Below are 25,944 nucleotides of genomic sequence, written 5' to 3'. Positions count from 1 at the left end.
CTTCAGACACAGGCTCTCATACAGGGACCCAGAGAAGAATCTGCATGGCTTCAGGGAAAAGCTAGTCATGCTTCAGTATGCAGTAAACGAGTGTATAATAGATTATTTAGACAGACTGCAGGAAAACCAGCAACTCTGACCCTTCTGTCATGGGGATGCGCTGCCACCTCCCCATTTGCCTCCTCTCACCTGGGCTTGAAAGCAAGCATTAATTGTTCCCATTATTTGCCTTAATTGTAACGGTTAGCGTTGGTCTGAACTTAAAAGCTCTGGCTGAGCACATATGGAGAGCATCAGCAGTGACTTAGAAAATGATCTTAGGGACAGGCAGCTGTGGGAAGAAATAAAAACCCTGAGCCCATCAAGGAAGGATACAGCCAGCTCTGTTCCAACATCTGTAGTCCAGATACTGTAGAAAGGATTGGTAAGTTGTACCCCTCTAAAAAGAAAAACAAGATGGAAAGGCAAGACACGATTAATAAAAAGGCAAGGGGGAACTTCCCTTGTTACATAAACTTAGCCTTTCATCCAAAAGGGTGGGGGCTCTATTTAGAAAGGAATGTCATAGAGAACCTAAAGAGAGAAGGAGCTTTTAGAATATGAGCAGCCCAAATGTTCTGTAGCTACAAAGGGCTCTGTGTTTGATTTAATAACATCCGTCATCTGTGGATGTGACCAGATCCAACTCTTTCATCTTGAAGAAAAGATTCATTTTCTTTTTTGAATACTGCTTCTGAAGAGATGGGGACAGGACATGGCAACGGGCATTTCAGCTCCGAGTGCTGCAACCACCTCTTACCTCTCACACATGTCAAATATGAAAAGGCAGAAAGAGCCAACAGCAATTGGTCCAACTTGTTTCCAGTACCCTGCGATGTGATTCCGCTCATGCTGGTCCTGAGGAAAACCAAATGGAGAAAGAAGATAAAGAGGTGAGAAAAGTCAACCAGTTCTATAGGTGAGTGAATCAGTTAAACAATATTTGCTGACTACTGACTGTGTATTAAGCATCACGCTAGAATCTAGGCATACATGAATGAATAAGACAAAGATCTCTTTTCTTATGGAGCTCACTTTCATTGGGGAAATCCGGCACATAAATAGACCATTACAAAGCCCCCTGATATGGGCTCTGATAGTAGTAAGAACAGGATGCTATCAGAACACACAACAAAAGATCTCATATCCTAGGCGAGGAAGTTTTGTTGTCCCAAAATAACCCATTCACAATTAAATCCATATGTGACTTGAAACTTTTAGAGTGCAAGTACTTACAAAGGTGGGGTGGTCCCCAGAGGTCCAAATAGAGACTGAGGCATATGTTTATGCCAAATGTGAGAATCTCCTAAGGTTAGGAAAATGAACATATTTTTCATCTATCTTGATTAAAAACAAAAAAAGATTTCTTTTGATAGATATATACAAAGACATGAAGAGAGAGAAACTGGAGGAATATAGAGTGAGAATATGAGGAGAAGCAAAAGACATATCTTAGCATCGAGGCTGTGATTCAGGTGGGATGTCCCGTATGAGCCCACTGCAAGGTCATACGTCCTGCAGCTGTACGAGACAGCGTTCTCCACTCCTACTGCTGCTGCCAAGGGTCCATTCTCAATGACGGCCTAACTTTGGAGGACCTCATATATGATGACCAGCAAGAGGCAAAAGTCTTTCTTTCCTCTCAAACTGCTCTTCTGCGAGGACAGTAAGTTTTTAGAGATAATGAGCCAACCATAGGGAGAGGAACTGTGGCAAGATGGTGACATACAAAGCTCCAGGAATCAGTCCCTCCACCAGAACAAATATTAAACAGGCAGGAACTGTCTGAATCAATTATTTGGAAACTCCAGAGTTCAGTGGAACATTGTGCACCATCCAGGGTCGAGCAGGAGGAAGATACTGGCAAACTGTGATCAATATACCTACAGAGAAAATGTCTGTTTCCTGGGAGATAGAGGGGCATTCAAGCTTCTGAAATATGGAAGCTCCTAAGGCAACTAGTAAGTACAGGCCCTGGACAAGACACAGGCTTAGCAAAGATGGGGAAGACCCAGCAATTTGCATTCACCTTGGGCTGACTTTCCTGCTAGGAGAATTTAACTCTGCAGAAGAGTTACGAGGCAAAACTAATTCACAAAGATGGTGAAAGGTAGTTTTTATGCTTAGGTTTGTTCAGTTTTGTTAGCTCTTGGCACTCAAGAAATCTCTGTTATCTCCCAGGGGTGTAAACCTCCCTGGCAACATGGGACAGAAATCCTAGAATCAACCAGGACTCAGCATCAAGGGATTGAGAAAACCTTCTTGACCAAAAGGGGGAAGAGAAAAACGAGACAAAATAAAGTGTCAAACAGAAATCTCTTTTGGCTGAGAGATTTCAAATAGAGGCAAGAGATTATCCTGGAGCTTATTCTTATGCATTATATAGATATCCCTTTTCAGTTTATGGTGTATTTGAATGGCTAAAGGGAAGTACCTAAAGAGCTGTTCTCCAGTAGCCTTTGTTTCTTGAAGAGAATTGTATAAAGATATAACGTCTACAATGTGACTGCGTGATTGTGAAAACCTTGATTTGATGTTCCCTTCATCTAGGGTATGGACAGATGGGTAAAAGCCATAAATAAAAATAAACAATAGGGAGAACAAAGGTTAAAATACATTGGGTAGATGGAAATACTAGTGGTCAATGAGAGGGAGGGGCAAGGGGTATGGTATGAATGCGTTTTTTTCTTTTTATTAAAACTGATCATGGTGATGATTATACTACTATGTGATGATATTGTGAGCCACTGATTGTACACTATGTATGGAATGTTTTTATGTTAAAAATGTTCGTGTTTGTATGTTGCTTTGTCAATAAAAATATAAAAAAACAGAAAATCTCTGTCATCATATCACTAGCTACATACAAGGTCAAGAAACAGACATATCAGAGAATAAATCCCAGAGTTAACATTTAAAAATATTAAAATGTACAATGTGCAACAAAAGATAACAAGACAAAGAAACAATAAATGGTGGACCATCCAAAAAAAGGACACAAATCTAGAAAATAACACTGAAAATACTAGACTGTGGACACACCAGACAAAGACTTTAAAAACATGATCGTCAATATGCTCAAGGAGATGAAGGAAAATACAGAGAAAGAATTAAAGGATATCAGTAAAGTAATAAATAAACAAGAGATAGAAATTTTAAAAAGTAACCAAACAGTATAACCAAGAAATTTAGATTTAAGGGATGATTTTGATTACTGAATCATTATATAAATATTCCTTTTTGCTATCTGGCATATTGGAGTAGACAGAGGGAAATACCTGAAATCTCTAAATTGCAATCCAGCTGTCTTAATCTCTGACAATGATTGTATAGCCTTTATCTTCTGTCCCTGTGATTGCAAAAACCTTGTGAGTAACCTTCATTTGTACCCATTTATCCAGCTTTTCAACTTTAGAGTGTTGCAATCACTAAAGAGAGCCCCTAATGTTTATTAATGAAAGGCCTTGGGTCTGCCCAGAATTAATCTACCTAAAGTCCAAAGTTACCTTGATAACAGAGACTGGTTTTAACCAAAATGGGTCTGCCTGACATGTGCAGTAGCTTAGACTTTAACCTATGGGTCCCCTATACCTCCTTATAATACTAAAAATCACACCCATAATCATATTAAAGCTGCCATTTTATTACATGCATTCTGTGACTAAGCATGTAATCAATCTGCACATCTCAATAATTAGATCACCTCTAATTATATCATCTGGGCCCACTATGCTCATTACCCTAAAGCCTGCCATTTTAATTCTATAAAACTATCAGAACTACTGCAGTTCAGGGAGACAGATTTGGGGCCAACAGGCCATCTGCTGTCCTAGTACATGGCTAATAATAAACTTTTTCTCTCTTTGAAACCCTGGTGTCTCAGGAATTGGTCATCTGAGTGCATTGGGCAAAAGAATCCACCACTCTGTCTGGTGACAACTGGATTTCAACTGGTGTTGAAGACCATAATAACTGAAATGAAGACATCCCAGGAGAATTTCAACAGCAGATTGGAGCTGTCAAAAGAAAAGAATCAGCTAACTAAAAAACAAGACAATTTAAATGTGTCAAGTTGAGGAACAGAAAGAAAAAAAGAATTATAAGAAGTAAAAATAACCTAAGAGACCTCTGGAATGGCATCAAGTATAGCAATATATTCATTATAGGAGTCCCAAAAGGAAAAGAAAGAGAGAAAGGGACAGATGGAATATTCAAAGAAATAATGACAAAAAAACTTCCCAAACTTAGGAAAAGATATGAATATGCATATTCAAGAAGCCCAGAGGACATAAAACAGGACAAACTTGAAGAGATATAAATCCCATCATATACTGATCAGATAAGATTGTCGAATGCAAAGGACAAGGAGAGAGTTCTGAAAGCTGTAAGAGAAAAGCAACATGTTATGTACAAGGGAGTCCCAATTAGATAAAGTGGCAATTTCTCATCAGAAACCATGAAGGCAAGGCACATTGAAATACTTAAAGTGCTGAGAGAAAATAACTGCAAACCAAGAATTTCATATCCAGCAAGGCTCTCTTTCAAAAATGTGGAAAAGATGAAGACAATTCCTGAAAAGCAAAAGTTGAGGGAGTTCATTACCACTTCACCTACACTACAAGCAATACTAAAGAGAGTTCTTCAGACTGAAATGAAAGGACACTAGACAGTAGTTCAAAGTGGCATAAAGAAATAAAGACCTCCAGCAAATGTAACCATTGGGTAATTACAAATGCCAGTTTAATTGTATTGCATTTTTTGGGATATAAAAATTACAATTCTTACTTCTTGCAGGTGCTAAAATGCAAACCCATAAAAAACAATGATAAATCTAAGGCTTTGGACATACAATGTACAAAGTATAATTTGTAATAGTTATTTTAAAAGATGGGGGCACAGAGGAGTTCTGGAACAGTGAATGTGTATTCTATTGAAGTCAAGCTGATATAAAATCAAATACAATTGTTATATATTTGGGGTGTTACATTTTAACCCCATGGTCACCTCATGGAAAATATAAGAAAAATATATTGATATGGAAATGAGAAGGGACTTAATATGGTAATACTCAAATATTAAAGTAAGCATCAATGGAAGAACTGAAGGACTAAACAGGTATGAGATTTATAAAGACTAAATAGCAAAATGGCAGAAGAAAGTACTGTATTATCATTAGTCACTTTAAATGTAAATGAATTAAACTCTACAGTCAGAAGAAAGATTGGCAAAATGGATAAAAGAGCATGACCTAACCATATGTTCCTTACAAGAGACATAAGAGACATAAGTAGATTGAAAGTGAAAGGATGGAAGAAAATATAACATGGAAGTAGTAACCAAAAGAAAGCGAGGGTAGCTATACTAATATCAAATAAAAATAAAATTTAAGTAAAAAACTATTGCAAGGGACAAAGATGGACATTATTTATGGATAAAGTTCAAATCAACAAGAAGACATAATAATTATAAATATATATATGCATCTAACAACAAAGCCTCAAAATACATGAAGCAAATACTGAGAGATTTGAAGGAAGGAATAGATGGTTGTACATTAATAGGATACTTTAACACACAACTTTCAATGATGGAGAGAACACCTTGGCAGAAGATCACATGAGAAATAGACTGGAATGATACTCTAAATGGACAAGATCTAACAGATATATATATAGAACACTTCACCCAACATCAGCAGAATACACATTCCTCTTGAGTACACGTGGGTCATTCTCCAGGAGAGATGATAAGTTAGGTCAGAAAATAAGTTTCAATAACTTAAAAAATATTGAAATTATATAGTGTATCTTCTCCAACCATAGTGGAATGAAGCTAGAAATCAATAACAGAGACAGAAATGGAAATTTAAGAAATACGTGGAAATTATACAACACACCTCCAAACAAGCAAGAGGTTAATGAAAATGAAAATGCAACACACTAAAACCAAAGGCAGTGCTGAGAGGAAAATTTATAGCTCCAAGGGAAGAACGATTGATTACATTACAAAAGAAGAAAAATTTCAAATGAAAGACCTAACGTCAAAACTGGAAGAATGAGAAAAAGAGGGAACTAAACCCAAAGTAGGTAGGAGGGAAATAACAAAGATTAGAGTGAGCCAAGTAAAGCAGAGAATTAAAAAAAAGTAGACAGAATTAACAAAACCAAAAGTTGGTTCTTGAAAAGAAAAAAAGAGAGAAGAAACAAACTAAAATCATAAATGAAAAGAGGAGACATTACTACTGACCCCACTGAAAATGTTTCAAAAAAGAATATACTATGAATGCCAACAAGACGAAATGGACAAATTCCTAGAAACACAGAAAAGGTGACTCAAGAAGACATAAAGATCTCAAGAAACCAATAAGTATTAAAGAAATTAAATCAGTAACCAAAAACCTCCCTAAAAAGCAAAGCCCAGGAGCAGATGGCTTCACACAGAAATTTTAAGAAACATTCAAAGAAGAACTAGCATCAATCCTACTCGAACTCTTGCAAAAACTGGAAGAGGGAACATCCCCTGATTCTATGCGGCCAGCATTACCCTCACACAGAAGCTAGATAAAGACACCACGAGAAAAAAAAATTACAGAAAAATGTCTCCTATAATATAGGTGATGCAGAAATCCTCAACAAAATAATAGTAAACTGAATCCATTGGTATACTGAAAGAATTATACACCATGATCAAGTGGGATTTACCCCTGGTACCCAAGAGTGGTCCAACATAAGAAAATTACTTAATGTAGTGCATCACATGTTATTCAACATTGTACTGGAAGTTACAGCAGAGCAGGCAGAAAAAAAAAGAAGAAGAAATAAAAGGCATCCAAATTGGAAAGGAAGTAAAACTTCCCCCTATTTGCAGATGAAATGTTCCTATATATAAGAATATCTCAAAAAAAATCCACAACAAAGCTTCTAGAGCTAATAAATGAATTTGGCAACATGGTGGGGTACAAGAGCTATAACCCAAATCAGTAGTGATTCTCTACACTATTAATGAACCCTCAGAAGAGGAAATAAAGGAAAAAAATTCATTTACAATAGCAACTAAAAGAATCACATATCTTGGAGTAAATCTAACCATGGATGTAAAGGAGTTGTACACAGCAAACTACAAAACTTTGTTAAAAGAATTTAAAGAAGACCTAAATAAATGGAAGGTTATTATGTTCATGGATTGAAAGACTAAATATTATTAAAGTGTCAATTCTGCCAAAAGTGACACAATCCCAATCAAAATTTCAACATTATTAGCAGTAATTGAAAACCTAATCATCAAATTTTTATGGAAGATAAGGGCCCTTGAATATAGCCAAAGCCAACTTGAAAAAGAAGCACAAAATTGGAGGACTCATATTTTCCAATTTTAAAAGTTATTTCAAAGCCACAATAATCAAAACAGCAAGATAGTGGCACAAGGATGACATAGAGATGAATGACATCACATTGAGAGCTCAGAAATCAACCCTAACATTTATTTATGGCCAACTGATTTTTGATAAGGGAACAAAGACTACTCAGTTGGGATAGAATAGTCTCTTCAACATGATACAGGGAAAACTGGATCCCCTGCCTCATACTATATATAAAAATCAACTCAAAATGGATCACATACTTAAATCTAAGATTCAGAACTATAAAAATCCTAGAAGAAAACATAGGAAAGCATCTTCAGGACTTGTATCAGGCAGTGGCTTCTTAGACTTTACACCCAAAGCCCAATCATCAAAAGAAAAATCGATATATGGGACCTCATCAAAATTAAAAACTTTTGTGCCTCAAAGGACTTTATTATGAAAGTAAAACAGCAACCTAGATGATGAGAGAAAATATTTGGAAACCACATATCTGATAAGTGTTTAGTATCCAGAATATATAAAGAAATCCTATAACTCAACAACAAAAAAGACAAATAATTCAATTAAACAATGGGCAAAAGACTTGAATAGACATTTCTCAAAGATAAACAAATGTTCAGAAAGCACATGAAAATGTGCTTTAAATCATTAGCCATCAGGGATATGCAAATAAAAAGCACAATTAGATACCATTTCACACCCACTAGAGTGGATACTCAATAAAACAGTGGAAATTTATAAATGTTGTTGAGAACATGGAGAAATAATAACACTCATTCATTTTTGGTGGGAATGTAAAATGGTGTAGCCAGTATTGAAGACAGTTTGGCAGTTCCTCAAAAAGTTAAGTATAGAATTTTTATATGACCCAGTCTTCCCATTTCAAGCTATATACCCAATAGCATCGAAAGCTGAGACTCGAACAAATATTTTCACAATGATATCATGGCATTATTTTCAATTGTCACAAGATGGAGGCAACCCAAATGTCCATCGACCAATGAATGGATAACAAAATGTGGTATATACACCCAATGGAATAATATTATTCAGCCATAAAAAGGGATAAAGTCCAGATACATACTACAGCATAGATGAATCTTGAAGATAACATGTTGAGTGAAATAAACCAGACCAAAAAGGATAAATATTGTATGATCTCACCAACAGGAAATACTTAGAATAAGCAACACATAGATTCAGAATCTAGAATGTAGGTTACCATGGGATGGGGGCAGGTAGGAAATAAGGAGCTAACACTTAAAATGTACAGAATTCCTATTTCATATGTTGAAAAAGTTTTGGTAGCAGATGGAGGTGATGGTAGCATAACAATATGAGGTAGCACAACAAACTGAATTATATATATGAATGTAGTTAAGGGGGGATTTTAGGTTTTATATATGTTACTAGAACAAAATTTTGAAAAAAATCTATGGTACTGTACAACATAAACTGTGAATCCTAAATTAAACCATGGACTATAATTAATCACATAGTTATAACCATGCTTACACAAGGTAATAAATGGTAACTATTTTGTGCATATTTTTTTCTGGAAAGCTACAACTTCTCTAATTAAAAAAATAATGCGATATAATGTTCTATCCTACTACTGGACTTATGTGGCTGACACGAGGACCATGATTTGCTGGAATATCATAATAGCCACAGTATGATAGAAGCACCATTTTTATTTTTATTCATGGTACCTTCAATTCCTCTTGAAATATGGTGTTTTGGGGTATTAGGGGTTACTAGGTCACATGGACAAACTGTAAGCTGATAAAAAGCCAGGAGACAAAAAGAGCTGAAGCTATAGCCACATCAAAGAAAAAAGAAATAATAATAATCATCATTAACATCTGTATGCTTACCACCTAAGTCCTTCACTCACACGATCTCACTTCTCACAAAAGCCCCTATAAGTCCCATTTTACAGATGAAGAACTTGAGATTCAGAATATTTAAGTCACTTGCCCAAAGCTACTCAGCTATTAGGTGGTAGAGCAGGAATCTGAAGCAGAGATTTTAATTCCAAAGCTTGCACCCCAACCACTAACTTACTCATCCCCCAGTGGGCTCTTACCATCATGTGCTCGCCGCAGAAGATGATCCAGAAGGAGAGAAGCATTGCATAGAAGATGCCCTGCCGGATATCACCGAACAACAGCATCCAGGTCCAGTCAAACCCAATGGAAAACCATTCTACTGGGATATTGATAAAGGTCATGGAAATCCCAAGGGCAAAGATGACTCTGATGATGAGAAAATATCGGGAAAACACCTTTACTTTTAAACACCTGAAGCCAGTTTAGGGATTTGATGTTATTTATTGGAACTGAAGCCATAGAATCAATTTCTTAGCTCTCGCAATGAGTTTCTATCCAAAGATACAAAATATTCCATTTAGTTGACATCATCACAGAATGAAGGAATCTTGGATTAGCTTTTCCATTGAATTGAGCCTAACCTCCTTAATATCCCAAACTTTATTTTTGTTACCATTCCAGATTAAGAGTTTCCTATATCGATTTCATTTAATATATGTCCTCTCTTAAAATTTCAGGTTACTATTAACCTGATTATTAAAAACACTATTACATGTCAACACAGTTGGTTCACCAATCCAGTCCTCACTTGTGTGGCTATGGGGTCAGGGACAACACCCTCCCTGCTCCAGGGATATGTCATACCCAGAACATAGGCCCTGTCAGGGTCAGAGGACTTGTTTGTACATTGAAGAAGCTCTTCTCAGCACCATTTGCCAATGCAAGCCTGGCTGGAAGCTGCATCTTCAGCCACTAGCACCCTGCTTGGTCCAGAATAGTTTTAAACATTCTGCAGTTTTTTATAAGCTATATTTTTGTATGTTTAATTGTCATTTAAAATTCTAATGCATTTTTTGCTTAATCACTCCTATTTAAAAAATAAAATATACATGTAATTGACTTAAACAAGTGTAAATAAAAAATGTTTTTGAAACTAAAAAAAAAAACCAACTCTGTTACAGTGATATTCTCAGCAATTGTGAATTACATAAGCATACCAGTTTCAATAATAAATGACACCAAATACATATGAAATACAAATTCTTCTGGCAGTTTGTTTCATTTTTATTTTCCTTAACCCCCCCATCACACTATTAATTGCCACTTCTCTATCAAAATATCGCTCATTATGTCACTGATTTATTCATACTTTCCTTCACGCCCATGAAATGCATATGCTTATTTAGCACTGATCATGTGCCAGCCACTGTGCTACGATCATCGACACCGAAAAGAAAAGGACATGTTCTTTCACTCTTGGAGCTGCAGTTTATCAGGGGAGCCAGAGGAAGAAACAATCAAAATACAGGGTGGTAAGATGTATGAGAATTATACACAGGTTGCTACTGGGGCCTCTAATTTTGACAAGAGACAGAAATTGAGATGAGTTGTGAGTTAAGGTTAGAGGGATGGGAAAGGAAATCCCAACTTGAGGGAAGAACCTGGATGAAGGCATGGAGACATTAAATAGCTTGAAGTATTTGCAGATCTGCAGTTAGCAAATATCAGGAAACAAGAGGAAGTGAGATTGGAGAAGTAATGAGGATTGAGGTCATGAAAGACCTTGTATGCATCACTACAGAATTTGAAATCTATCTTGAAAGGACTGGGTCTGAGAAAGAGTTTAAGCAAGGGAGTGGAATGATTCATTTATTCATCCACAAGTATTTATTGAGTTCCTACTATGTGCTAGACACTGTTACAGATGCTGGGTATATAGTATTGACCAAAAAAAGCAAGGATTCTCCTCTTCTTGGGGAGAACAGGGGAAATGCAGTACATAAATAAAGAATGAACATCATGAAGAAAAATAAAGCAAGGTAAGAGAATGGAGAGAGAAGGGCACTATTTTATATAAAGAAGATGGGAAGAGCCTCTAAGATAAAAGACAGACTATGGCTTAAAGGAAATGAGGAATCAAGCCACAAAAGTATCTGGGGAAAAGAATATCTAATAAAGAGAATGGCAAGTGCAAAGGCCCTGGGATGAATGTATGCCAGGCACGTTTGTGCACCATCAAGGTGGCTGGTAGGTGGTAGGGCAGACAGGAGATGAGATCAGAGGTGACAAGAGGCCAGTCCATGTAGTGCTTGGTAGGACAGAGCAAAGGAGGTGTAAAGCCAGTGGAGAGCTTTGAGGAAAAGAGTAATATGGTCTCATTTGTACTTGGAGGAAAAGAGTAATATGGTCTCATTTGTACTTGGAAAACAGAACTCGGCTGTGTGTGAATAGAGTGTAGGAAGGAAAATGGTGGGAGCCAGGAGAGCAGTATAGAAGCTATTTCTAATAATCCAGGTGAAAAATAATGGTGGATTAGATTAAGGTGGCAGCAGTGGAAATGCTGGGATTCCCTGGTAGACTAGATGACAGGTATGAAAAAAAGTGGGGAGTAAATGACCCCTCGATCTCTAGCCTGAGCAACTAGAAGGATGGAGTCATCACTTACTAAGAAGGGGAATCTTGAGGGAGGAGCATGTTTGAAGTGGGTGGAAATCAAGTGTTGTTCTTTGTATATGTTCCATTTTCAATGCAAGTGAAGATGTCAAGCAAGCTATCAGAGTCTAAAGTTGGGAAAGATTGGGGCTGAGGGTATAAATTAAGAGTCATCAAAGTGTAGATTATTTTTAAAGCTATAAGAGTGGATGAGATCACCTCGGGAATACAGATCCAAGAGATCCAAGGGCTATGTCCTGGCCCCAAAGTTGAAGAGGTTGGAAAGATGGAAGGAAAGAGCAATGGAGACCAAGTAAAAGTCATCAAGGAAGGAGACTATCCAAGAGAAGGGCAGAGGAGGCTCAGTAAAGGAAAAGGGAGTGATCAACTACATCAAATGCTGGTGTTGAGTCAAGGAAAGTGAGGGCTGAGAAATGACCATGGATTGGATTTGGAATGTGGAGGTCACTGGCACCTGTGTCAAGTTCAAAAAGGAATAGGAGAAGATAAACAAAGGAGAATTTTGAGTTTTGCTGTAAGCGGAGCACAGAAATAGTCTGGTAGCTTGGGGGAAGTGGGGGAACAGTGAGTTTTTGTTAATAATGGATGATGGTAGAACACTGTATATTGATGAGAATCATCCAGCAGAAAGGGAAGGTCAATAATGTGGCAGAAAAGGGGACATATCTTCAGGAGCACTGTTCCGTAGGTCAGAGGATTGGAGTTAGTTAGGAGCAAGGCAGTTCATCCACCCATTGTAATAGAGAGGACATATCTGTTTCTGGCCAAAGGGATGAAGTGCAGAGACAGAAACATGAGAGTGGTAGAACCCCTAAGATTTCATAACAATTTGCGGGTGAAACTGAAGGAGGAAAAGGAGTCCAGTATGACTCCTGGTTCAAATCACTAGCCCAAGTGACACACTGACTTCTTGAATTAGACCCCAGGGGCATGGCAGGTCATGGAATGTTAGTTATTAAAGAGTGCTCTGAAATCAGCTCTTACTTTTCCAGAAGCACTGGGGGTCGGGACATCATGGTGATCCTTCTCCAGTACCACACCATAATGATGAAGATGCTGGGCGTAAGGAAGGTCTTCATGGCAAACCACACCTTGGTGAAGCCTCCATTTTGGTGGATCCCCTAGACAGAGACCAATCATAATTTTGAAGCTGAATATATTTTAGTATTATTTTCCACCATCAATTGCATCTTGGGGAGAGTTGGGCAGAGACCTTGTCTGCTGATCCAAGAACATTCACAATTTACAGCATCTTCTGAACTTATACTACCCCTGGCCCCTCTTCAGGAACTGTAGAAATATGAATCAAACATATGAAAATGGACTGGCCCACTCTGTGCTAAGGGAATGGTTAAGAATATGATCAAAGAGTTTCTGTAAGGATTTTCATTGAGAAATTGGAGCTATCCTAAATGCCCAAAATATTGAGATTGGCTAAATATACTAAGGTAAATCTATACAATGTAATGCTAATATAACATAATGTAATGCAGTATGGCAAATATATTTACATTATATTCACAATATATCTTACATGAAGAAAATAAGGAAAAAAATACTGTGTTCAGTATGATTCCATTTTTTTTCTAAGGGAAGGATTCTATATGCATATATGCTTAGAAAAAGTAAGGAAGGATATACAACGAAACTTCAACACCTGTGGTTATCTCTAGATGGGAGAATATTACTGGCAATTTTTATGCTGCTCTGTGTGTTTATCAATACTTGGTAATTTTTCTACAATAAATATAAATTTCTTGTATAATCTGTTTTTTTTTCTGATTAAGAAAAAGGCCTCATTACTCCATGTTCTACTTTTTCCCCTATTAAACAAATAAACTAGAAAGAAGCACATTGCCAAAAATGTTTCTTTTAACATTGTGCTTGCAATGGAAAACATGTAAAAACAGATTACTTTTGTCTCTTGTGTTATTCTTTATGCAATCATGATCATGATAAAAAAACAGACACAGTAATGGCATTGCTTTCCGTATCTGTAATCTCTCACGCAATCGAGTTCCTTTTATGTTCTAAGCCATTGTGGGTAAACTGAGGCATGGGGATGCCAAGGGCGAGATGGCGCTCCCTTCTCACTCATGGGTCCATGAACCAGTACCTCAAGAGTCACAGCTTTTGGTTGGGTTATTCGATCCACTTACCACCAGCCGAATATCCTTTATCTCCCCGATCCCAACGTTGATTTTCTTCTTCTCGTTCACAGGCAGCCGGATGTTCAGGAGGTAGAATTTATGAGCCACAGACCCGATTTCCATGAAAGGAAGGACATCGCATTCATAGTAGCGGCCCTCATGCTCTGGGGTCTGAGAGAAGAGCAGAGAGCACGGGGGAGGGTCACGCTTTCCAACAGACTATGCCTTGATGCCTTACCTATCTTTCCTATTTACAAATCAGAACTAAAATTAGAACTCTGCAGAAACTACTGAAAATATAATACAGGCTCTAATTCCACCTCAGATTAAACTGCTCTGAGGAAGCTGACTGATTATCCTCTGCGGTAACAGCAAGAGGAGGGTTTTCTGGTACGTTTCTAGTCAGGGTCTTATTTTATTTATAGAAATTGAGAATTTGAAGAGGAAGGGAACAAAATTATCCAGCCTACAGCCACTGACTTGATGCATGTCTTGCCCGAGGTCCTGAAGGTAGCAGCAGAATTGGGATGAGGACAGGGGTGTCCCGCGTCCAGCACTCCATATTACTCCTTCTAGTTCCGACAGGGAAGACGACACCCCAGTGCAGCAGAAGGGAAGAAATGACTTTGCTGAGGATAGCCTGGAGCTCTGAGGCAAGGAAGGGGCTTAGATTCTAGTTCTGCCCCTGTCCAAGGCTGGCTTTGAATCTTTCCTTGGGAAGGTCACCTTATCCAGCCTACAGCCACTGACTTGATGCATGTCTTGCCCGAGGTCCTGAAGGTAGCAGCAGAATTGGGATGAGGACAGGGGTCTCCCGCGTCCAGCACACCATATTACTCCTTCTAGTTCCGACAGGGAAGACGACACCCCAGTGCAGCAGAAGGGAAGAAATGACTTTGCTGAGGATAGCCTGGAGCTCTGAGGCAAGGAAGGGGCTTAGATTCTAGTCCTGCCCCTGTCCAAGGCTGGCTTTGAATCTTTCCTTGGGAAGGTCACCTCATCTCAGTTGGCCTCACCTTCCTCTGAAGTAAAGCAAGAAGGTCAACTAAGATGATCTCCAGGGTCCCTTCCAGTTTTCCCAGTCATGGCTTCTGGTATGTTCCCCACTTCCCTGTCTCAGAGAGGCTGCCAACCACACCATGAGACGCATTTGTCTAAGTTCAACAAATTTAGAGAGACATGTTATATTCTGGGATTTCACCCTGGACTATCGGTCTCAGAAACAAATGCACTGTGAACCCTGCTAGGGACTTTTCCCACTGAGGCTCTGTCTCAGCTAGTATTTAGGGCATTTAGGAAGGAAAATTCCCTACTCTGGCTCTCTTTCCTCTCATCTCTCTCAGCCCTCCCCCAACGCAGGCAAGAGACTGGCTAATTAGGACAAATTACAGCAAGTAGCAACTTGACTTTTTTTTTTCTTAACTTCACAATCCGCCAGGGACTTAAAAAGCTTTAAAGCAATTTCTCATTTAATCTTCAGACTCAAGACTAAATTTCACTGCAATCAAAAAGCAAGATTTGATGATTCATTTCCTTCACACCTTTCAAGGTTTAATATCTTCCTTGAAAGGGATCAACACATCCTAAAGATAATTAGGCAAGCTTCATTAAGAAGCAGTTGCAGGCAAACACCCCTCCCCCTCACTCTCTGCTTCTCCAGTGCCCTCCAAGTGTACATACAAAGGTGAGAAATGACTTTCCTTTTCTAAAGATGAAATTCCGTATCTACTAACTTACATGTATAAACCAATCTCAGCTCTGAAAGATGCAATCAGCAGTTAGAAAGGCTTTAATTAATCTCATCCGCTGCATACAAAGACCTAACAATGTTAGCTATTCCTCTTTCCTGTTACCTTCAGTTTCTCTCCCATTCATTTTCGCCTACAGATTATCCCCAGGGTCCTGCTTAAAACAATGCCACATGGTTTCTTTTGAAGGGAGCCATATTTGGTCCATGAAACAGAGTTCAGTGCAGTGGTTCTCAAACTTTATTGAGCTTAAGAACATGAATTGAAAGCCTGTCAAAACACAGATTCCATGGCCCTTCCCCCTAAGATTTGATTCAGTAGGTTTCAAGTGTGACCTGGGAATCTGCATTTCCTACAAGCTCGCAAGTGAGGCTGATGCTGTTCCTCTTTGGTTCACACTTTTCTGTAGCTTTGTTCTAGAGAACCTATTTGGATGGAGTTGGGATGGGGTGGAGGTGGAGGAATAGGGTAAATAAACGCCAGGTACTACATTATGTGCAGGGAGACTGGTTTACTCTAGTGTGTTCCTGTCGTCCTCTGTGCCACACATCTGATTAACATTCTCTTCCATCCTCAGATGAGTTCCAGAATAGATGATAAATTATAAGGTCACCCTGTCTGTGTTAATTACCTCAACTGGTCTTTAAAAGACTCCCCAAACAGGTATTATCATCCCATTTTGCAAAAGAGAAACTGAGGCTTGAATGGATTATGGGAGCTTGCCTGAGGTAACACACTCAATCCAAGTATCCATGCTTTTAACCTAGGGTAATACTGTGAAACTGCTCTTGCCCCATCATTCTCCTCTTTAGAGTAGTATTGGTAGGACTAGGGCATGGAATTTGAGGCTTCAACCTGCCATTGTTACTGTTTTATAGGAAACCAAACTTTGCAGTTGTAGAAAAAAACCTATAGCAAAATTAGGAGAGGCCAAGGCTAGGAGAGGAGAGGAGCTGAATCAACCAGTAGGATGAGTACTGCAAAGCTGTGCAAATCCTTCAAAGCAACTGATGTAAAGATGTTAAATGAGAAAAGACATATGCAGAATGTACCTCAGTGGAAAGTTTGGCCTCTCAAGAGCTTCAGACAAAGAAAATGAGAACATTTCTGAGTCTGAGGACTATCAGAGATCCCTGGCTGGTGGTACTCCATGCCCAAACCCTTGAAGGGTATGAGCAATCACGGACAACAGCACCCACAGTGGCCTCTCATCTCTGCAGAGACGTCGAGGCAAGGGTGGGTGAGTGGGGGTGGTGGTGAGTGGGTATCAGAATTTGGGAAGATACTGTGTGAGGGCAGCACTGCAACTTGAAAAGAACATCCAGCTAATTTCTGATTTGGTACTTATGCCATCAAATCCCACTATCCTCTCTGAGGGTGACTTTCAGTCAAAGGAGGAATCTAAGGCCTTTGCCCAGAAGAAAATGTCTCCCCACTCGCAATGAAGGACAGTAACCTCCCACGGGTGGTTAAATGAGCCCTCCTGGGAGAAATGGAGAGGGGAGAGTACTACGGAGGGGTAAGAAGGTCAGGAGGTATCACATGAAGCCAGATTTCCTTCCCCTCCTTTTCTGTGGTATTCCGTGGGATCGCCAGTCCTCACCTCTGCATGTTAACTTTGGAAACAAACAGATGCCTAGGAAACAGAGAAGCAGACACACGCATTCATCCAATAGGAACAGATTCTGACTTAGCAAAGTTCTTCAAACACTTTCGGCACTTTGTCAAAGAATAAAGAGTTGTTGTATGGAGACTTTTCAGAGAAACAGCCAAACTATTTCAAACAGTCCTTCTTCTTTTCTTTCCATCTTTACAGAAAGATGAAATCTCTGCTGTGCCCTTCTCTTTACTAATGACAAAGGATAACGACCAACATCTGTGGGTCATGCATACCAAAATATAAGGGACACATCTGTACATTGTAAAAGCAGATCTTACCATATACTTGGGGACTAAGTAGAACCTCTATCATCTTAGACCTCAAAGTATCTTACCTTGGGGGATGTGAAAGTGCATTTGAGTTTCCGTGGTACTCTCTCATGGGCCATTTCAGTCCATTCAGCAAACATATCATCACGGTAAGCCAGGGAAACATCCATGGAAACTTCTGCATTTTCCCCTGCAAGAGAAAGGACACACAATTCACAAATGCTTTCTGGGAAGACACTTTGGAAATGATTAAAAAATCCTTATAGGCTTTGCATGAAAACCAATCAGAAAAAGAGTTATATTCTCAAACTCCAAATCTGAAACTCCAAACCTGAAGACTTAGAAGTCATAGAATGAAAGCCTGAACTGGATATTGTATCCACTCCCAAAACTGCTCTGCCAGGCAAAGAGCTTCCGTTTAAATTCCCCAGAGATGGACATTTCATTTGAAGCAGTTCAATTCACTTTTAGCTCAAATGGTCATATTTTTATGCATGGTCAGAATTATCCTTCTGCTCTTAGGGTCTGCTCATTGGAATCACATGGAAAATTTCATCCCTCTTCCATAGAAAGCATCTTAGGTACCTGAACACCATACCACATCTGCCTGCTCTCTCGCCTCTCTGCTAAACATGAACAAGTTTTTCAACCACCCTTCCCCACCCAAGACTTGACCAAGTACCTTGGGTGCACTTCTCTGGACATACCCTGGTCTGAAAACATCCTTAAAATCATTTCCAATAAGTTTTCAAATATAGGATCAGCTACTATTCTGAAAGCTCGAAATGACTTTTTTCTGAAATTGAAGTTATATACAGATAAGAATATAATGAGTAGTAAAAAAATGAATGCTCATATATACTTGCATATCAGTAAAGATTATAAATGGGTTTAACTCACCACAGAACTCATTAAGGAGATTAGATTAATAAAAATGGCATCTATTCATTTATACTATGGTGAGCAAGTTGAAGAACAGAGGGATATTAGAAAAAAAGGCATTTCCAAAATGATTTACTTAAAAAGCTAGTTCCCACCAGGGTTATGAGATTGGTCCAATTCTAAACTCTGGCTATTCAGTCTTGAGTAAATCTCAATATCCAGAAACCTTAGTTTGCTTATCTGTAAAGTAATACCCACCCCCAGGGCTGTTATGAGGATTAAATGAGGTTATGTAGGTGAAAGCATTGGTACATTGCCTGGTATACAGTAGGTGGTCAATAAATGTTGACTGGATCTGCACATATACAGGTCATAAGGGAGAACAGATCTGAAAAACTGCTATTTGGAAAATTAAGGCTTTTCTATCCATTGGTCCAGTGTGGCTTGAGGCAGATTTGACAGAATGGATCATCTCTGGCTCTCAGAGGAAATCTAGGGAGAGGAAGAAATGCTACACAATGAGGGATAGTGCAAAAATTAGGGATTTGAGGCCATTCTGATACAGAAGAAACAGTCTCCTTCCCCATCGACTATTTAAATTATCACGTAGGAATTCCCATTAAACATGGCAAAATGACCACTGTCATTTTCCTCCTCTCCCTCTTATAACACCACCAAAAAGGAGTAAAGGAAAACTAGAGTATTAAATCATAAGGGGAAAAAGGACATGAGCAGACCAAAAATCTCAACAATTAAAAAATAAAATGTTGAAAAATAGATGGAATGGGGTTTCCTGACAGCCAGAGACTTAGCCACAACTTAACTCCCACAGAAGGAATATTCTAGAAAGTGAGCCAATATGTCCCATAGAATCCCAGGTAGGGCAGTTCAGAACTTTAAGACACCAAGTGTTGTAGAAGGAAGGGGTGAAGCATGGGGCTGAAGAAGGTAACTGGGTCAGTGTCTGTATACAGAAGATTTAGACCCCCAGTTCGCATTCACCTTCCAATCTCTGCATAGTCAGTGGGGATATTCTGAACTTAGGGACCCCAGGACCTGCAGGGACCCATAGCTGAAAATGGGGGCCAGCAAAAGTCTGTTTAAGAAACCACGGGGGGTGGGCCACAGTGGCTCAGCAGGTAAGAATGCTTGCCTGCCAAGCCCGAGGACCTGGGTTCGATTCCCGGTGCCTGCCCATGTAAAAAAAATAAATAAATAAAGAAAGAAAGAAAAAAAAAAAAAAGAAACCACGGGGGCCCCAATTTAGCAAAAGCAAAGCTCAGAGTTCATAGATCCTCCTGGCTAGGGGTCAGGCTGGCTACCACTTCCCCCCAGTCTGCAGCTTCAGTTGCAGGGCAGTAGAATTGGCCAGGGCATGCATCTGTGAATCAGTTATTCTGCATTGCTGGCATCCTTTTCACTTCTTTTTAACATTGGTGTTGGGAATTGGGGTTTTCAGCGATCTTGAAAGGGCATGTTCAGAATCACAGGACTCAAGAGTACAAATCTGAAAATCTATAAAAGAACTTACCAGCTTACATAAGCTTTAAGCAACAGCTCACATGTTGTGCTCCTTGGAGTCGTAGGGTTTAGAAGAGTGGCTTTTGATTTTGTGGGAGGGGCCTTTAATTTAACTCCCCTATGAAAAGGCCCTCTCTGTCTGGCCCTCCTCCAGCTATCTTTTCTTCACAGGGAGAAGTGGAGGCCAAGGGGACAGGCCCCCTCAGAGCCCGTGTCCCACTTGTAGACAATGATCCAGGCAACTGGCACCCCAGTGGCTCTGCACCTACTCCCACATGGCCTCTTTTCCAGACCTGTCCTTCCAAGGGGGAACCGCATTACACTGGGCCCACCACTGGGTTGAGGAGTCGCCAGAAGGCTGCCATTTTTAAGAGGATATTAATAGAGCCCCAGCATGGACATTGGAATGTCCACACAAGGACCTTTTCTGTGTGGCCTGGAGCCCAGGGTGGGGAAGAAAGGGTCCTGGGGTTTATACTCCCTGGGCAGTCACATTTAGGCACAGAACTCCAATGAGTCGAAAAGTCTTCAATTCAAACCTGGCCTCCCAGTTCATTATGAAGGTAAATTTGTAAAGCTATTTGATTCAACCTTGTGTTGGCCTGTAATGCCACTTTTAAATATTTAGACCTGTGGCAGCCATGCCTTCATGGGCACTTTTGCCCTGGGTTCCACCACTGCTAGGGGCAGGTCTGATTCAGGGTTGCCGTGGGGAGAGAGAAGACCAGATAGGCTTGTCTCCTTGCCTGGTCCCAGCTGCAACACAGTTATTCTAATATGTCCAATATGTTGGGGATCCACAAAGGATCCCCTTAAATTACACCGTCAAAAACAAAACAAAAGATAAACGCTGTTTTAATGTGTAATTACTCTGTATTAAGACCCCATGATTTGGTGCTTTCATTTAAATTAACTTATTAAATTTTTCTGACAGCTTTGTGTACCACATATTGATATTCTCTTTTGGTTAATGAGTAAAATGAGGTCCTCAGATATTAAGTAAACTGCCTGAAGTTATGTCCTTGTTAGTAACATGAGGGAGATAGCTTCTATTTGAAGATGATCATGTCATCCGAAGATGACAATCATTTTTTTATTGCTTAAAGAAACTTGTGATAAAGGAACCCCCTCAAGTCACAAAATATGAATGAGAAAAACATCTCTCCTTTATCAGATGCTAATAAAGATGTACTTTGCAAGCAATATATCTTTAGCTTCTCACCCCCCCCCCCCGACAAAGAGATACTAACATTACAAGTAAGACGGGAACATATAATGCCCAAGAACAAATACAATACTAGTAAATGGCAGAGCTGGGATATAAACCTTGGTTTGAATCACCCCAGAGCAGAGCCCTCGTCCCCTCCTCTACCTTTGTTGGTAGAAAAACAGTAGAATTAAAAACAAGCCCAGCAGCTAAATTGAGCACATTACTAGGAGTTGCCACTCAGCTCTGACCAAATGCCCTTCCTACCTTCCTACAGCAGAAAACTATCAGTGTCAAAGGAAAGGCTAAGCCTACTTACATTTAGGCCTAAGAGTCACACCCCCACAGAACCTCTTTTGTTGCTCAGATGTGGTCTCTCTTGCTAAGCCAACTCAGCAGGTGAAACTCATTGCCCTACCCCTACATGGGACATGACTCTGAGGGGTGTAATTCTCCCCGGCAATGTGGGACAGAAATCCTGGGATAAGCCGGTACTCAGCATCAAGGGGTTGAGAAAACCTTCTTGACCAAAAGGGAAGAGAGGAATGAGACAAAATAAAGTTTCAAACAGAGTCAAGAGGTTATTGTGGAGCTTATTTTTATGCATTATATAGCTACCCCTTTTTAGTTTATGGGGCATTGACATGGCTGGAGGAAAGTACCTGAAACTATTGAGCTGTGTTCCAGTAACCTTGATTCTTGAAGATGATTGTATAAAGATACAACTTTTACAATGTGATTGTGGAATTGTGAAAATCTTGTGTCTGTTATTCCTTTTATCCAGGGTATAGACAGATGAGTAAAAAATAAGAAATAAATAAATAATAGGGGGCCAAAGAGTAAAATAAGTTGGGTAGATGGAAATACTAGTGGTCAATGAGAGGGAAGTATGGGATATATGAATTTTTCCTTTTTTCTTTTCATTTCTTTTTCTGGAATGATACCAATGTTCTAAAAGATGGTGATGAATACACAACTATGTGATGGTGTTGTGAGCCATTAATTGCACACCATGTATGGAATGTATGTGTGTGAAGATTTATCAATAAAAATATTTAAAAAAAAAAAAAGAAAACTGTGCAGTGTTCCTGGGAGGGTCCCAAATATGGCTCATCCTAATGTCTGGAATTCTCTAATCTGAGCTTAATGGGAACTACTGAAACAGATTTAGCCCTATTTCAGTAAATGCCTAGAAAAGCATGGCGTGGTCCCAAGAGCACCGAGTTAGAAGCTGGAGAACACCTTATGTCATGTCCTGGTTCTCCTGTCACTGCATGTGTGGTCATAGGCAGTCTGGGGTCGAACATGAGAGTAAGCTGTGTCTAAAGGAGGTAGCTGCTCCTTATTTTCAGCCAGTAGCTGTCATGAGATAGTACATACAGGTCTGTCATCAGATCTTCTGATTTTTTTCAAGAGAACCCAGAAATTCATATTTTTATGAGACACCACCAATTTTTAAATGTCAATGAATTAGTCACTAAAAACAAAACAAAACAAAAAATTCCCTCTGCAGGTCAGCTAATCTGAGTCCCATCTGTGGAGGTGACATGAAATCTCTTCTTACTAGCCACCACACCACCACTCTTTTTTCCCATTTCATGTTCGAGTTCTTTCTACAACTTTCTATTATGGTACACTAAATTTATAGTATGCTCTGCCTAATCCACACATATTAGCTACTCGTTTCTTGTACAATCTGGGGCAGAGGTGTTAACATTTCTATTCATGAGATGAAGAAGTCAGGGCTTAGAAGGCTCCACCCCAGGAATACCAGACAAGCTTCCAGTGCTCTGTGCCTGCCATCCTACAGACTTTTGACATCTTTCACAGTGTAAGTAAAAACCAGAAATCTCAGGGAGAAAGGCCTCGCCAGGTAATCCTCTCACTTCCCTCGCTGGATCTTGTGATACTGACACTGGTATGCTCAGGCTCTTTACCTGTCAGGAGAGGCCCTACTTCCCAGGATTTTGTGATGATTGAATTACTTACTGTATGAAAAATGCCAAGCACGGTGCAATAATAAGCACCAGGTGTAACTATGGTTAGTTTCATTTTATTAGGGAAGTGAAATTCTTACATTACCTTTAATCCATAATGATTTCCAGGCTTCAAGACCATGGGACGTCCCACTATGAACCCCTCCCGAAATGTGGAGCACAAAATTCAAAGACAGGTGCATGGGCGTTTCAGGGGTAGAATGCTTGCCTTCCATGCGAGAGACCCGGGTTTGATTACCGCACCATGTACCCCTCCACACCAGCCCCCCCAAAAAATCGAAGACAGGAAAGCACTGGGCATAGCAACCCAGCAATACTGTGAAGTCGGCCACCTGAGCCATTTTCACTTCTGCCTCCACTGGATTCGGAAATAAAGTTCAGCTTTAATGACTACATTGCTTGTAATAAAACACTGGTTTCATGACTCCTGGGATACTGCATGAGCAATACTCCCCCTGACACACACCCTGGAGATAATGAAGGTGAAGAATTCAATTTGAACTCCCTGAGAGAACAGCAGGAAGGCTGGGGCTACATTTAGCATTTAGGAAGCCTTCCCTATAAAGCCAGGATACTGGTTATACCAGTTCCATGTGGTAAAGTTGTAAGGTATTGGAGCATGGGGCATTTATAGATCTGAAATCCATGGTTTTATACACCTATACCAGACTGGCAGCTTTGCTCTCCTATGGGCTGGCCAAGCTTCTCAAATGACTTGGAGACATATTTTAGCTGAGTGGAAAATTCATTCAGAACACTGGACAGTGTAGAAGGGCATCATGGCTGCTCACACTTAGTATTTCCATCCTGTTATGGGGACAGCACTCTGACACAAGGTAACATGCACTCTAGGGTTCTGTGGAAGCAAAGCTGGTCTGCAGAGTGTAATTTCAGTTAGCAGGATCTGTGCTTTTCCAAATGGGGAGTCACTGACCAATCATGTCCTTAGAAAGCATTTATCTCTGGACTGGCTATATGTACTTGCTCTGCCCTGGACGAGGGGAGTATTTGCTTATCTATTTTTCTGCAGACAAGTGGAAAGCTACAAAGAGAGGCCAGCCTGATCTTTATGCCAAAGGGGGTGGGGGTGGGGGGTTGGGCCAACAGCAGGGAAAAAGACTGAGCATGCCTAAGAAACCAGGACAACCACCTGATGGGGGTAAACAAATGAAAGATGCAACTCACAGCTTCATTGAGGAAGTCATCAGACCATTTCTCATTTACTCACTTTTCTCACTTACATCCTCTCTATATTTTACATGGTATTTGCCAGCCAGGATGGTATGAGCATGAGTCTGGGGGACACACAGAGCTGGCTTGGAATGCTATCATTATGTCTACTTGGCTGACGGATACTGAGTAAGTCTCAGTTTCCACCACTGCAAGATGGAAGCAGTCGGACCTACTGCCTAAGGCTGTGGACAGGACCAAATACTTAGCAGAGAGCCGGCCCTTTCCCTTTCCATCCATTCCCAGGATTGTAAGTTTATATCATGGACTGAATAACTGGAAATAAAGGAGGGAAGGGGAAGAACACATTACTTTAAGAGGAAATAAAGAATAATTTTATGGTTGTCAAAAGCTTTTAGGCTTCCTCAGAGACCTTGATTTTCCTGGGTCCTTGCCCTGGGAAAAAAATTAAAGAGATTTCAAAATGCTTATATGCATTGCTGTGTTTCATAGGGGCTGCCAGTCACAGGGTTTGTTTGGGCAACCTCAGAAGGAGGCCACGCAGACAAGCCTCCTCCCGGCCTTCAGTAGACGTATAACCTGGGGGTGATTTATGCCAGCATTCCTTGTATTTTCTTGATGCTTTCAATTAAGGAAATAACAAAACCAGCTCTGTCCTATATCTGTGCTCAGGTCTTACAAAAATGGATTCAGATTAATTATAAATTTAGCCCAGCTCTTTTCTTAAGATGCCTTACAGGCTTGGGTGTGAGCAGTTATAAAAGTGAATGAGTACAATTATTTTGCAAACCAGCCTAACAGTTCAGTTCACATGACCTCTTTCCTCTTTCCCCATTACTTCAAGCATTTGCATTGGTGGAGAAATACTTTCCACTTTTAAGAAAACACTTCTCTAAGCATCTTCAAAATGGTCTCTTGCTGTATCTGAAGCAGAATCTTGTAGTTAAAGTCAGTTGTCTACGAAATATGACTAGGACAGAGGAGGACATTTTGCATGTTAGATCCTTTGCAAAGTGAGATCTTTCTAGCTAGAAAACATTTATTTATCTGATTTGGACCAAAGGACTATGGGTTGTACATGTGGACAAGTAACTGGGCACACCAATTGCTTTGTAAAGAAATGAGCCTTAAGTACCATCAACTATAGTGAAACTATATCTCCACATTCTAGAGTTGCTCTTACCCTTCTAACTCAGTGCACTCATCCTGAAGATCTTTACCTACTCCTGGGACTTCAGTCGCCAACTCCAGTTTAGGTTTCCCTCCTGAGTTTCAAATTTACTATTCACTTCCCATTGGCTGTCTCTTCTACCATGGGTCATAAAACCCACCCATCAAATTTGGTCAAATTCCTTCACTAGGTATCTTTCAGATTCATCCCTTTTCCCTTTCCTCGTTGTCACTGCCCTTCT

The 25,944-nt window shown here is 39.8% G+C and overlaps 1 protein-coding gene across 1 annotated transcript in view; it reads right to left on the bottom strand.

Moving 5' to 3' along the window:
• The window catches only part of WLS (Wnt ligand secretion mediator), a 112,529-nt gene that overhangs the window by 24,027 nt on the left and 62,558 nt on the right, over nt 1–25,944 (bottom strand). Inside the window, exons 3-8 of the mRNA XM_077120645.1 lie at nt 17,800–17,924; nt 14,067–14,228; nt 12,892–13,028; nt 9,492–9,660; nt 800–897; nt 376–439 (exon numbers count right to left, since the gene is read on the bottom strand). Of these exons, the coding sequence (XP_076976760.1) occupies nt 376–439; nt 800–897; nt 9,492–9,660; nt 12,892–13,028; nt 14,067–14,228; nt 17,800–17,924 (755 nt within the window). The remainder of the gene's footprint in view (nt 1–375; nt 440–799; nt 898–9,491; nt 9,661–12,891; nt 13,029–14,066; nt 14,229–17,799; nt 17,925–25,944) is intronic.

Source organism: Tamandua tetradactyla, chromosome 11, assembly GCF_023851605.1.
Source record: "Tamandua tetradactyla isolate mTamTet1 chromosome 11, mTamTet1.pri, whole genome shotgun sequence".
Taxonomy (NCBI): Eukaryota; Metazoa; Chordata; class Mammalia; order Pilosa; family Myrmecophagidae; genus Tamandua; species Tamandua tetradactyla.
Note: the sequence above shows the minus strand (reverse complement) of the source record. Positions and strands in the feature narration are given on the sequence as shown.